Source organism: Scleropages formosus, chromosome 6, assembly GCF_900964775.1.
Source record: "Scleropages formosus chromosome 6, fSclFor1.1, whole genome shotgun sequence".
NCBI lineage: Eukaryota > Metazoa > Chordata > Actinopteri > Osteoglossiformes > Osteoglossidae > Scleropages > Scleropages formosus.
The window spans coordinates 6,939,661-6,952,269 of record NC_041811.1 but is presented as its reverse complement, the minus strand read 5'-3'; the positions used below and the strand labels follow the sequence as shown (position 1 = coordinate 6,952,269).

Sequence of the window (12,609 nt, the reverse complement as noted above, 5' to 3'; positions counted from 1 at the left end):
AGAAGAGTTGTGACTGTCCACGTCTTCAACCCCTTCGTGTCGGTGGATGTCGTGGCGGCCTTCCTGGGGGATTTTGCTGACGTCTTCCCCGGACATGAGGAAGACCGGGACCTTCTGGGCATCTGGACTGGACGGAGACGCTTTTTAGTTCGCCTGCGTCCCAACCCTGCGGAGATGGATGGTTATAGGCACCCGCCTGCGTATTTCACCTTGGGTAAGGCAAGAGGCTACCTATTTTATCCTGGTCAGCCTCCCTCCTGCCATTTTTGTCTCGGTCAGGGACATACCGAGAAATCATGCAAGACAATGAAGTGCCAGCGATGTCTGGGGATCGGCCACTTGGCCAAGGACTGTGTCGGCCCCTGCCGTTGTACCCAATGCAGGGGGAAGATCATCTCTCCCGCAGCGCAAGCCGACCTATGACGGGGTGATGCAGGCAAAGGCAGTGCCGACGGGGGACGGTGTGGAAGCCCAGCCTTCATCTGGTGGTGCTGTGGAACAGCTGGGACCAGCAGCAGGTGCTGAGGTAAGAGAGCGGTTGTCCGGGGCCGGTGTGGCACAGCCTCCTTCTTTGCTAGGCACTTCTGAGGGGTCCCGGGCCGAGGAGGAGAGGGACATACCTGGTCACTTGGACATTTTACAGGACTTTGTGGGAGTGACCAGGAAGAAGAAAAGGCGCAGGAGGGAGGCTGGGTTGATCTCCAGTACTACACTGGGGGTGCCGGTCTTGACTGCAACCCCTCAAAAGGGCCGAGGAGATGCTCCCTCCTCCTTAGTGGTACCTGATCATTCGGGCTTATTAATTATTGGCTTGTCTTGGGTGGGGTCTCCCCCTAGATTCAGTTCGTCAGGGCCAGGGAAAGAGTCCCACCTGACAGCTGTGGAGGATGGAGATTTTTCTTTAGAAAAACTGTTTGAATAATTGATTTTAATCTGTAGATTTTATAGTATTTTAGATTTTAAAATGTTTTATCTTTATATGTGTTTTGCATGAATGTTTAATGTTTATGGCTTTTAATGACGGAGCTAAATCAGAATGTGGCAGTTCTGGCATGGGTGCCTGGTACTTTTCTTGTGGGTGTGGTACACATGAGTTTTAAACTTTGTATTAAACCACTTTTTGGTGAAGGGTTTTAAAGTCCAAGGTTCTTTTTCTCATAATGGATATTTATATTTGCTTTTAAATTCTGATGTTTATTACTTTTCGTATTAGTGATCCGAGATCTTTGGAGAAGTGAGTAAGCTCTGTCATGTTTATGTTGAGAGATGGTTTTATAATGAAATATGAGGATGTTTTATGTTTGTGATTTGTGATGTGGAATGTTCGAAGTTTTATTTTGTGCTTATGGTATTGAATAAAGTATGGGGGGAAAAAAAAAATCCAGCCTCTCATCATTCTGCCCCATCCCACTTCTGACACCAATGTGGCGCGTGGTGCGTGGGTTTGGATGGGGCGAAGAAGGACGCAGATGCAGCGTTCATCTGGAACGTTTTATTCGGACACTGGCACACAGGCAAATAATGTTCTCGGTCCAAGGACCCCGTTTCCTCCAGGACCTGTGCATCTAGCCAGCCTTCCCAGCCTCCTTAGCACCCCCAGGGTCTCTCCTCTTTCTCCCCCTGGCAGACACAATCGCCCCCTTATATTCCCTGTACATTACCAAACGCTAACCAATTACAATAAAACACATTTCACGCTCAGAACAGTAATGCAGGTCGTTACAGTAATTTATCAAACACGTTTCACAGAATCGACTTATGCTAATTAACCAATTCATGCTGGGTAATTTTTACTGAGGGGGGGGGAGCAGTGGTGCAGTGGGTTGGACTGGATCCTGCTCTCCGCCGGGTCTGGGGTTCCAGGCATCCTGTCCTGGGTGTGTCCCCTCCCCCTCCAGCCTTACACCCTGTGTTGACGGGTTAGGCTCCGGCTCCCCGCAACCCCGACTGGGACAAGCGGTTCAGACTGTGTGTGTGTGTGTGTGTGTGTGTGTGTGTGTGTGTGTGTGTAAGTAATTTTTACTGTATAAGTACCTTGTTTAAGGGTCCTACAGCAGAAGGTGAGATACAAACCCTGGTCATAGTCACCTGCTAATGTGTACAATTGATATTGCATTTGTCAGACTTTAAAATGTAATTTTTTTTTAGAAGTTGTTTCCAGAAAATTTTCATAACATTCTTCACATAGAACAGAGAAGTCACTTATGACATAGTTTTATTGAGGGGCATAACAACTTTAGAAGTATTGGAAGGAAGAAGAAATTGGCAACATATTAAAACATTTGAGAAGTACAATGTTTTAACAATGGGGGGACATGTTTCACCGCCCCCACACACACACACAGACAACTGCCTTTATTACATTTATTAACATAGAATGTGATATATTCCACTGGCAGTGAATTTCTTTCAGAATATTCATATCTGGTCTCCAAGAAATGCTTGCTTTTAAAATGTTGTCACTTGTTTCTTTGGGTATCGTTACATTTCTTGAAATAATGCAACAGATATTGTGTGTGTAAGTGAAAGTGGTGCAGTAACACGCTCCCTGAATGGCACACTGAAGCTGTATCCCAGGAAACGGCCACTTCTGCCAACAAAGCAGCACACCTCCAAAGAAACCGGTGCATCAACAATTACAGTATGAGCTAAGACCGATAACCAGGCGTTATCTTTTAGCCTGCTTCTCTGAGAAGTGATTTCTTTAAACCCATAAAAGTTTTAGTCAAGCTGTCATAGCAGGACATGTGGAGGACCCCTGTGGAGTGCTTAACCATCACAGATGTGCGCTACCTGGAGCGGCACAAAGGGGAGGTAGGAGAACCGCTCACTCGAGTTTAGTCATCTTGGTGAATAAAGTGTGTGGGCTGATAACACTACACTGAGTTTGTTGGAAGTTGCTTTGGAGAAAAGCATCTGCGAAATAAATAAATGTAAATGTAAATCTTTAGGGTACTGACCCAGTCTAGCACTGGTGAGGTACTGGACAGACCAAAACATGAGTAAAAAGTACCCAGAGGAGCTATACCAGAATAGGTCTATGAGGAAGAGAAAACCAGACAATTTAATGCGTATGGTCTCATAGCAAAGTATACACATCCACAGCGTGTATGTACGTATTCTGAGGTTACCTGTCCACCGCAGACTGTCAGATTGCACTCACCTGTTCAGATGATGACTATGTCCCAGCCACCGGGGTAACAGCTTGTCAGGTATCAAGGGCACCAACATTTTAGTAATATAATTCATAGGAGAGTTAGCTAGAGAGATGATGAATAAATATTGTGAGGGGTGTGGCTGCGCTACTTGTTCTGATGACATTGGTGTGTCCGTGGGGACCCGCGTGGCCACTCTCAGGTGAACTGCTGCGCGTTTTCTCCGGACTGTCATATCCTGCTCACCTGTTCGGATGACAGTAGACTGCACCTGTGGAGTGCACAGTCTGGGCAGCTCCTGGCCAAGGCTAAGGGACACACAGGTGGGCGAACTGGCACACAAAACGTAGCAAATAAATACATTACATCGCTGTAATGTGACTGAATACCAGTGTTGATTCACCCCCCCTCCCCCATAGGTCCTGTAAAATGCTGCACGTTCTCACCTGACTGCGCGCTCTTCGCGAGCGCGTCCCATGACCGTTCAGTGCGGCTGTGGAGCAGTGCTACCATGCGATGCCTGCGTGTTCTCTCCGGTGGGTATGGAGGCCAGGCCATGTCCTTCAGAAATATTACCGTTTCACGCACCTGTACTGTAGCAGGAACATAACAATTCATGGTGAACTGTGTTTTCTTGCAAAAAATCAATTCATCAATACAGGTATTTGCTACTATTACATAATAGAGCTTTGTTACATTTTGTTCCAGCAAATTCCACACAACAACATTATAACATTATCATAATGTTTCCATGTTGCTGGCTGTGCTTACAAGTCGTGAGCACGTGCTAGGACACTGAGCTCGCAGGAGCCTCTATTTTACTCTAAAACACCAACCAGGTTTCAGCAACAGTATATTTTTTTCATCCCTTTCTTTTTCAAAGTCATAGTGGAGATGAGGAAGGGACTGGAGTATTGAATGAGACAAGTTTTATTTCATGCAGATAATAATGTCATTATGAAAATACTGTTATTAAAAGGGAATGATGAAAATACAGCTTCAGTGGAGACTTCCTTTGACACAGGTTCATTGACAGAACTGTTTATATAATACTGTATTAGTAAGCTGATTAATGTTGCGCAAATGATAACATATTCCAGTTATTAATACTGTGGCAGTGCAGTTGTGCTGAAAAATCATTCAGGTTTAAATATTAGCTTTGTCCACCAGCTATTGCCACGAATATGATTATAAAGATAATTGTGAAACTAATAAAATAATGTTAAACTGAACCATTGCTGCAATATAAAGGCATTTCATTACAGTACTAGTTGGGGCAGCAAGTGGGGCAGCAGTTAGAGACATAGCCTTGCAGCCGAAGGATGTGGGTCTTGCTCTAGTACCCTTGATCAAAGTTCTTACCCTGAAATGATGCAATAAAAACTACCCAGATGTATAAATGTGTCAATCGGTGTAAGTAGCTTCATATGTGAATTTCACATTGAAAGCAACTCAGTTGAAATCTTCAGCAAAAGGAATGAATAATAAGTAGTCTGAATTTCACTGAAATTTTGTTCCCTAGTTAGCTGAAAGCCAAACATGTAGCAACATTTGTGGTTATCTGTGAAGAATGTTGTTTCTCAGCACAAGTATTTTTATTTGAAATTAGTTAAAATTAATCATGGAAATGATTTATTCAAAAATAATCACTGACTGGTTTAAGGACTACAACCAAATATAACTCCAGATGGTGGTCTCTGTTTTTGTCCTGAAAATTAAAGAACTTGACTTATCATAATTTTTTTCATTAGTTATGAAGTTATTAAAGGCTTTTTTGCAATTTCAGGTCACAGACGTTGTGTTGAGACTGTTCGCTTCAGTCCCGATGGCATGTGGCTGGTGTCTGGAGGCTGGGACAAACAAGCGATACTTTGGGATGTGCAAGTACGGTATCTGTCCCAGATCACAGCTGTGATATTGTAAACACAATGCACTGTAATTTATCAGTATGATTTTTCTCCCATTTCCTGACTAGCATGTAAAAATTACCACAGTGTGGTGCCAGATGACATGACATTCATACATAATAGAGCATCCTCGTATTCAGTGTTCTTCTCTGTGCAAGTGAAGTGTAAAAGGTTTTTGTTATTTATTTGTTATTTCTGTGTTTTTTCTGTGTTTAAGAGTGGAGAGATTGTGAAGGTTTTCTCCGGACACAAAGGAGCCATTCAGTGCAGTGCATTCTCTTTGGATTCACAGTTTGTGGTAAATCTTTACCTTCTTTGTCATGCACCATTATTACATGGTGCCAAAGATTTAAAAAGATTGATTTTGGTTTTCTATTAGATCTTTCTCCACAACAACAATGACAACAAAAATAATAATAATAATAATAATAATCAACATCATCATCATCATTGTTGTCATTACCATTGGCAGGAGCAAAGAACTTTTCAAAATTAGCAAGGACATTACAAAATCACAAAGAACAAAAAGTGGCTTTCCGAATCCATTTTAAACATACTGCATGCTTTTATATAACAACGACATAATTATTTAGGCTAAGATTTAAACACTAAATTACCTGCCACCTAAAAGTTTCATAAATGCTTTTAATCAGAAAAAAGTAATGGACTGTTTCAACCTGTTTTGTTTAATTTCTAAATATTACTAATCTGAACTCATGCAGTATAAAGATGTGAAAGGATTCCTTAATTCCCCAGAATGTCCATATGGGGGCAGTATTTGTAGATGCTCACGTTGTGCCAAGGTTTGCATCAAGAAGATGGAGTTCGATTTTTACATGAATACATTACATTTATCCATTTAGCTGATGTTTTATTTAATTAATAGATTTATTACATTTACACAAACACATATATAAAAGCTTTATGATTCATAACTGGATCTCCAGGGTTGGGGGCCATGCGTGTGGTTACTTCCAATCATCATTTTCCACAGGCCACAGGCTCATGGGATTTCACAGTGAAGGTGTGGGCCTTGCAGAGGGTGGAAGAGCAGGAAAGGACCCTGCAAGGGCACCGGGGCAACGTCAGCTGTGTGTGCTACTCTGGCTCTGACATGTTGGTGAGGAAACCCCATCACCAGGAACACACGGGAAATTCGCTCGTTCATTCTAAGCGTCTCTCACTCTTTGGTACTAACTTTACAAATACTTGCTCACCAGAAGTATTTAAATAGTGAATATTTGTGCAATTTCACACCATTATAGAACTCATGCATGTAACTGAGTTATGTACTCCAAGAAATACTTGTTGCTAGTTTCCTTACAGGGTTTCATCCTGCTTTTAAAGCAATGGAACCTTCTGATCTCTAGGATTATTAGTAACTATTGCCCAAAGCAACTGGAAATGTTAGATTTGTACATTAAGCTACTTATAGTGGTTTACCCATTTATACAGCAGGGAAATTTTTAAAGCTATCAATTCAGATAGATCAACAGTACTACTGCAGGATGGGGAGTGGGGGGTGGTTCACACTTCTGTCAGTTGATTAGAAGGCGATAATTCTTAGCACTATATGAGCTGCTCTTTTCAGGCTCATTCTGCACCCCTGGGGGTTGAATTGTAAGGTGTCCTCTATTGTCTCAATTGTTTTCCAGGTCTCGGGGTCCTGGGACAAGACAGTGCGAGTCTGGCTGCCTTGGGCTAGGACCCTACTCTTCATTTTAGAGGGACACCACGGTTGGGTGAGGTGTCTGACGTTCTCTCGGGATGGAACTGTCCTTGCTACCATGGCTGAAGGAGATGTGGTAAGTGTCTGTTGGACTTTAATTGACAAAAGAGCATCATGAGCATTCAGAACTCTGCTCTGTTTACAGCAGCATGCATGGTGTCTGAAATGGGATCACTAAGCACAGTAGTTCAAGTCATTAAACAGAGATCAAAGGTCCCACTGCAGTACCCTTGATGAAGGCACTGATCATAAATTTATATGGTAAAAATTACATAGCTGTTTAAACGAGTAAATCAAGTATAAGTACCTTACATTTTATGTCACCTTGGAAAAAGCATTACTTTTATGATCAGTTTATGTTTCATTGTAGATCAGAATGTGGGACATGTCCAGTGGGGAGTGCACCAAATGCCTGAAGGTGAGAAACACCTGAATAGACATGGCTTATAGCAGGCTTACTCTTATGACCCTTTGCTATCACATATATGAACATCATCCATCCTCTGCAGGGCCACAGAGACTCTGTCTTTGGATGCACATTTACTCCAAGTGGAGCGCTGCTGGCTGCTGGCAGTGCAGGCTCCATGCAGAAGGCCAAAGATGGCCAACAGGAAGAGGAAGCACAGAAGGCACATGGTTATTAGCAGAGCTGCTCTTGCACACAACCAGACAAGGAGTCATGAACGAGACATGTTGGAGACCCCTCAGCTGCATGGAGGATACTCATCCTAGAACTAGGTATGCAAAATAGAAGTGCTTCTGTCAAAAGAATGTGCAACAAATATTTGTTGTATTTTACTATATAACATAAAATATAATATATATATATATATATAAATAAATTCACAGGAAATCAGGGATTCACTTTTTCAGAGTGTTTTTATTTTCAGTTTTACAACTTCACCACAAACTTGGAGATGGGGGTTATTGTGGTAAATCTTTGCATTTCATTTGTCAATGAACTCATTGTGCTGTTATGTTTATACATCTTCCCCTACATTCAGAGTATAGGGGAATATACATACACACACACACACACACACACACACACACACACACACCTTATATGCATATAATAAATATAGAATTTATTATATAAATATCTATATTTAAGATACTTAAATATAATTTGGTTCAAGAACAAACTAGGTTTGCTTGAGACTTTCATGTCTGCAGCTATGTCTCCTTCTCTCAATGTAATGCATAAATTGTACTTTTGCTGAGATGTATGACGCTTTGGACAAAAGCGTCAGCTAAATGAATAAATGTAAATGTAAGATACCAGCTTCAAATTTTGTGCATGTATTAATGAAGACATGCTCTTTCCAGTGATCTAATTTTATGTATTTATTTTTTTTTTATTTTTTTTTTTTTACAGTTTTCAGCATGCTATAAATTTGCAAATATGCAACCGTGGATATTCTTTTAGTGTAAAGAATGAGAAAAACTGTACCTGAGAAAAACTTGTGAATATTTCATGCATCTAACATGAATAGTTCAAAAGTAATGACTTAAGGAACTTTGCATCTTTTTCTGTATCACTCTATAAAGTCAGTGTCACTTCCCATTTTTAAAGACCCAATATCTCAAAAACTAATGAAGATATAAGGCTGAAATTATGTACACTTCACTGGGAATAACAACATTATTGTGTGAAAGTACAAAGCAAATCAGAGATGGTCAGTCGGAAGGCCCCTGGTGATTTCACATGGACTGACCCATCTCAATTTTGGAGAAGTGTAAGCTAAATGAATAAATGTATATGTAATGAACAAAAACTTGTTGTTCAGTCCTCCAGACTTACTGGTCAAAACAGTAACCCTCTGGAAGGACTGGACACCCTCCTTCCCCAAAAAGACTGGGAGGATTTCTTTAGCAAGACAATATTCACACTGCATCTATGGGTGTGAGAGCAGTGCTGGGTGATGGTCTCGCATATTTAACACAGATCGTGAACTCAGAGCTCTGATGTGAACCACAAAAGTTTATTAAAATCTCAAGGTAAAATGCAGTGCCATTCCATATAAGAAAGACGTGGTAAATTAAGCCATTACCTTAGTTTTCAAAGGCTCATCTTCTGAGTCTGGCTAATGGTAGTCAGATTTCTTGCAGTCACTTTGCAGATAACTCAGCTAGCAGAAAGAATTCAAAATTATAAATTGTCAGGGTTACCCAGCAATCAGAGTAGTTGAAAATATCTAAATTCAGGTGGACAAAGATAACATTTGCTTAAAATAATTTTAGGACATTAATACAGTTATGCCATAAAAGTAATATTTTTAACCAAAGACTGAGTTCACAAAAGTACAGCTAATTTAAATTCAAGTTTACAGAGCTTAAAGCTTTCTCTGGACTGGCTTCCTATAGCTGCCTGGATCAAATTTAAGACCCTGGTTATTGCCTACAAATGCATCAATAAAACTGCTCCTAGCTACTTGATCAACCGCTACACCCCAACCAGACTGCTACACTCTTTCACAACAGACCGCTTGGCAGTCCCACGCACGAAATGCAAAACATGGAGTTTCCTGGTTCTGGCTCCGTTGTGGTGGAATGACCTCTCACTCAGAATTGCTGGAACTCTGTCCACATTTAAAAAGGGTCTGAAAATTCACCTCTTCCAGACTAACTTTGCCCATGACCTCTTAAACTCATGTAAGGTGTAAATGTTCACGCACCATACTCCTGTAATGTAACATAAATGTTTACATGCATCTCAAAAAGAAACAAAAAAAAAAAAGGGTAGGAAGGTGATCAGGAATCATTGAAATTCTGAAAGTTTTATGCCGCTACTCATGTGATGAACGTTGGTGCATATGGTGGAAAGAAAGAAACTAACTGTACTTAAGAATCACATATCTGTAACTATATCCCTTTCTGGGGGGGTGCGGTGGCGCAGTGGGTTGGACCGGGTCCTGCTCTCCAGTGGGTCTGGGGTTCAAGTCCCGCTTGGGGTGCCTTGCGACGGACTGGCGTCCCGTCCTGGGTGTGTCCCCTCCCCCTCCGGCCTTACGCCCTGTGTTGCCGGGTAGGCTCCGGTTTCCCGCGACCCCGTATGGGACAAGTGGTTCAGAAAGTGTGTGTGTGTGTGTATATCCCTTTCTCCTAATGTAATGCACAAATTGTATTTTCTTTGAAAAGCATCTGCTAAATGAATAAACGTAAAGGACTTGGAGGACAGTGTCATAACAGTGCTACCCAGTTTGCTTTTCACAGAAATGATAAACAGAAATTCCTGAAGTTTCAGTTCAAGCCAGCCATCAATACCTTTTCTTAAACACCAGACAAGAGCCAAAAACCAGGAAGTGCCATATATCATCTAACTAGAGGAAACAATACAAACCAGCCAGTTCTGCAACCGGTCAAGCAAGAAAGGACAAATTGGCCTGGCTATGAAACCGAGCTGTAATGAAACCATTTCATTTAAACATAAACCATTTTACTCAGGCTGTTTGTGAAGCGATGTCATTTTCTTCATCATACAAAAATGTGATGTGCCTTGTGATAAATTATTTCTAACAATGTGCTATATTTAATAAAATTTGTCTGCATCTAGAGTCTGATGGTCTTTGCTATAACATCACAGGATGAAAAAAACTATGTAGTTTTTGCTTGAAATTAATAAGGAGAGTAGATACTCAAATGCTGTCATTTTTGGGCCCCTCACATCAGCAACGCAGCAGTCATGTTACTGTTGAACCACTTGAGTCCTTCTGGCCGCCTTGGACAGTTTGGAGGCAACATCCCCCACATAACCTTGGAAACGTGGATTTGGGACAGTGCCATATTCAAGTTTGCCAGCAACAAGAGAAAGTTTTCTTCATTTCCACAAAGGTCCAGGATGATCCAAGTCTGGGAGAGAGATGGAATTGATGAGACCAGGACAAACCCAAGAAGCCAAGAAGTATAGGCAGCACAGTGGCATAGAGGGTACCACTCCACTGTTGCCTCAAAGTTCCTGAACTGTGGTTTCAGACATGCATTCACACCCAACTCTGTCTGTGCATGGAGTTTGCATGTTCATGTTAATGACTGTTTCCAAAGGGGCTCTAGTTTCCTCACACCATCCAAAGATATCCTTCTGTTGAACTAGAGATTCTAACTGGCTGTATTGTGTTTGTGGGTTAAACTGCTCTGCCGTGTGGCTTGCAAGATGATTCAAAGTAGCTGTGTGCAGCATACAGATTCGTGCCATCAGGTTTATGGAGGACTCTTTAAACTCAAATTGAAAGGCATTTTCCAGTTATTATTGGTGTCTAGTATACATATAGTAATCAGTTACAGGTATTAATGTGCTGTTTTCATAACATCTTGTCCTCATGTAAAGGCCCCCTTTTATTAATTTCTACCTAGCTGATGCCTTTGTCTATGATGACAATGTTCTCTGATGATCATCATCATCATGGATTCTCAAGACTGTGAAACTATGCATGTAGTGTAAAAAAATGCACAAAAAAAAGTACACATAAATGATAAAACCCTGACATACTAAAACTGCCAAATTTAAAACTTTTAAGATATGTTAAACGTAATTCCTTGTGTGACAGACGTTAAAAAAATAATTTTTAAAAAAGCAAGCCCCATAAATTTTATTATTAAATATTTATTTTTTTTCTTAGAATTATTCCCGAATTTGCCAGACAGGTTAAAATTTTAAATCTCACACCAAATGAAATTAAGATAATTTTTTTCTTGTTGTATAACATGTGGCTTAAAATTATTTAAATATTACGCTGGACTCACCTCACTGAAGCCACTCTCTTCTTCTTCTCCCCTTACAGCAAGCGGGAAAAGGACCCACGTGCTCTCTAACACCAGTACTTCCAGGTGATGAACGAAACCATTCTTCCCTTTAACAGCAGGGAACGGACTGTACCATTCCTAAAAGAACAAATTACACGAAACAGTGAACCTTGATGTACTTCCGGGTAATGGACGAGACCATCGTCCACCGGTATGAAGGGGAGCGGCCTGTTCCATTTTAAAGACAATATTAAACTACCTGTACAACCTCGTTTGAAGAGTTTATAATAAAGAAGGAGCTGTGTGATTTATGCCAATCAACGTTAATTAATAATTGTGACTTCACCAAATAGTGGACTGGGAAATCACTGTAGTGTTTCACTGAACTGTTATTTTATTAACGCTTAATTTCGAGTTTTTATAACTACAACTTGTTTGAAATATGTGAACCCTAAGAATCATGGTCATTATTGTACAAAATATTGAAATGAACATATAAAATCTAAATCGTAAATCTTGAGAGGATTCATATGCAACCTTGATTTTACTTGCCTACTTAGTTTAACCACTGCATCTTAGAGTTTGCTCATTTTTGCACCTGCACTACTTCCATTTTTTCTACTACACACACAACTTCCTCTAAGCAATATATAGAATTGGTCATTACACATCTGTTATGTCCGATGAAAAACACTGCTTCTCACTGAATAACCATTTTGTGGTAAAACTAAAGGACACAAGGACTTCACATACTTTCCAGCCATTGTATGATTTTATGTAATCTCCTGATTACCACTGAGTTTTAAAACCTGTAATTTCTGCTGGGGGTGCATGTGCATAGTTTTAAAAAAAGTGGATAGGATTTTTTTTTTTAAAAAAAGTTTTCTGTATTGCTCACCCGTGGTGCCAATTTTAGCATTTTATTCTTTGTGTTTATTAGTTCATAAAAAGACAAGGGTGTTGCAAACTGTAACACTTATGAACATGAAAGCCTGCTATAAGCTGGTTAACTGCACCAGTGGGGCTGATACATTTATTTATTTAGCAAATACTTCTCTCCAAAGCAACTTCCAGT

The 12,609-nt window shown here is 40.6% G+C and overlaps 1 protein-coding gene across 1 annotated transcript; it reads left to right on the top strand.

Moving 5' to 3' along the window:
* Positions 1-2,745: 2,745 nt before the first annotated feature.
* Positions 2,746-7,435, top strand: LOC114910695 (WD repeat-containing protein 38-like). The gene is made up of 9 exons (XM_029252837.1): positions 2,746-2,814; positions 3,358-3,478; positions 3,575-3,691; positions 4,942-5,039; positions 5,280-5,360; positions 6,057-6,182; positions 6,718-6,867; positions 7,162-7,209; positions 7,301-7,435. Exons 1-9 carry the CDS (start codon positions 2,746-2,748, stop codon positions 7,433-7,435), a joined length of 945 nt encoding a protein of 314 aa, XP_029108670.1.
* The last annotated feature ends 5,174 nt before the right edge of the window (positions 7,436-12,609 follow it).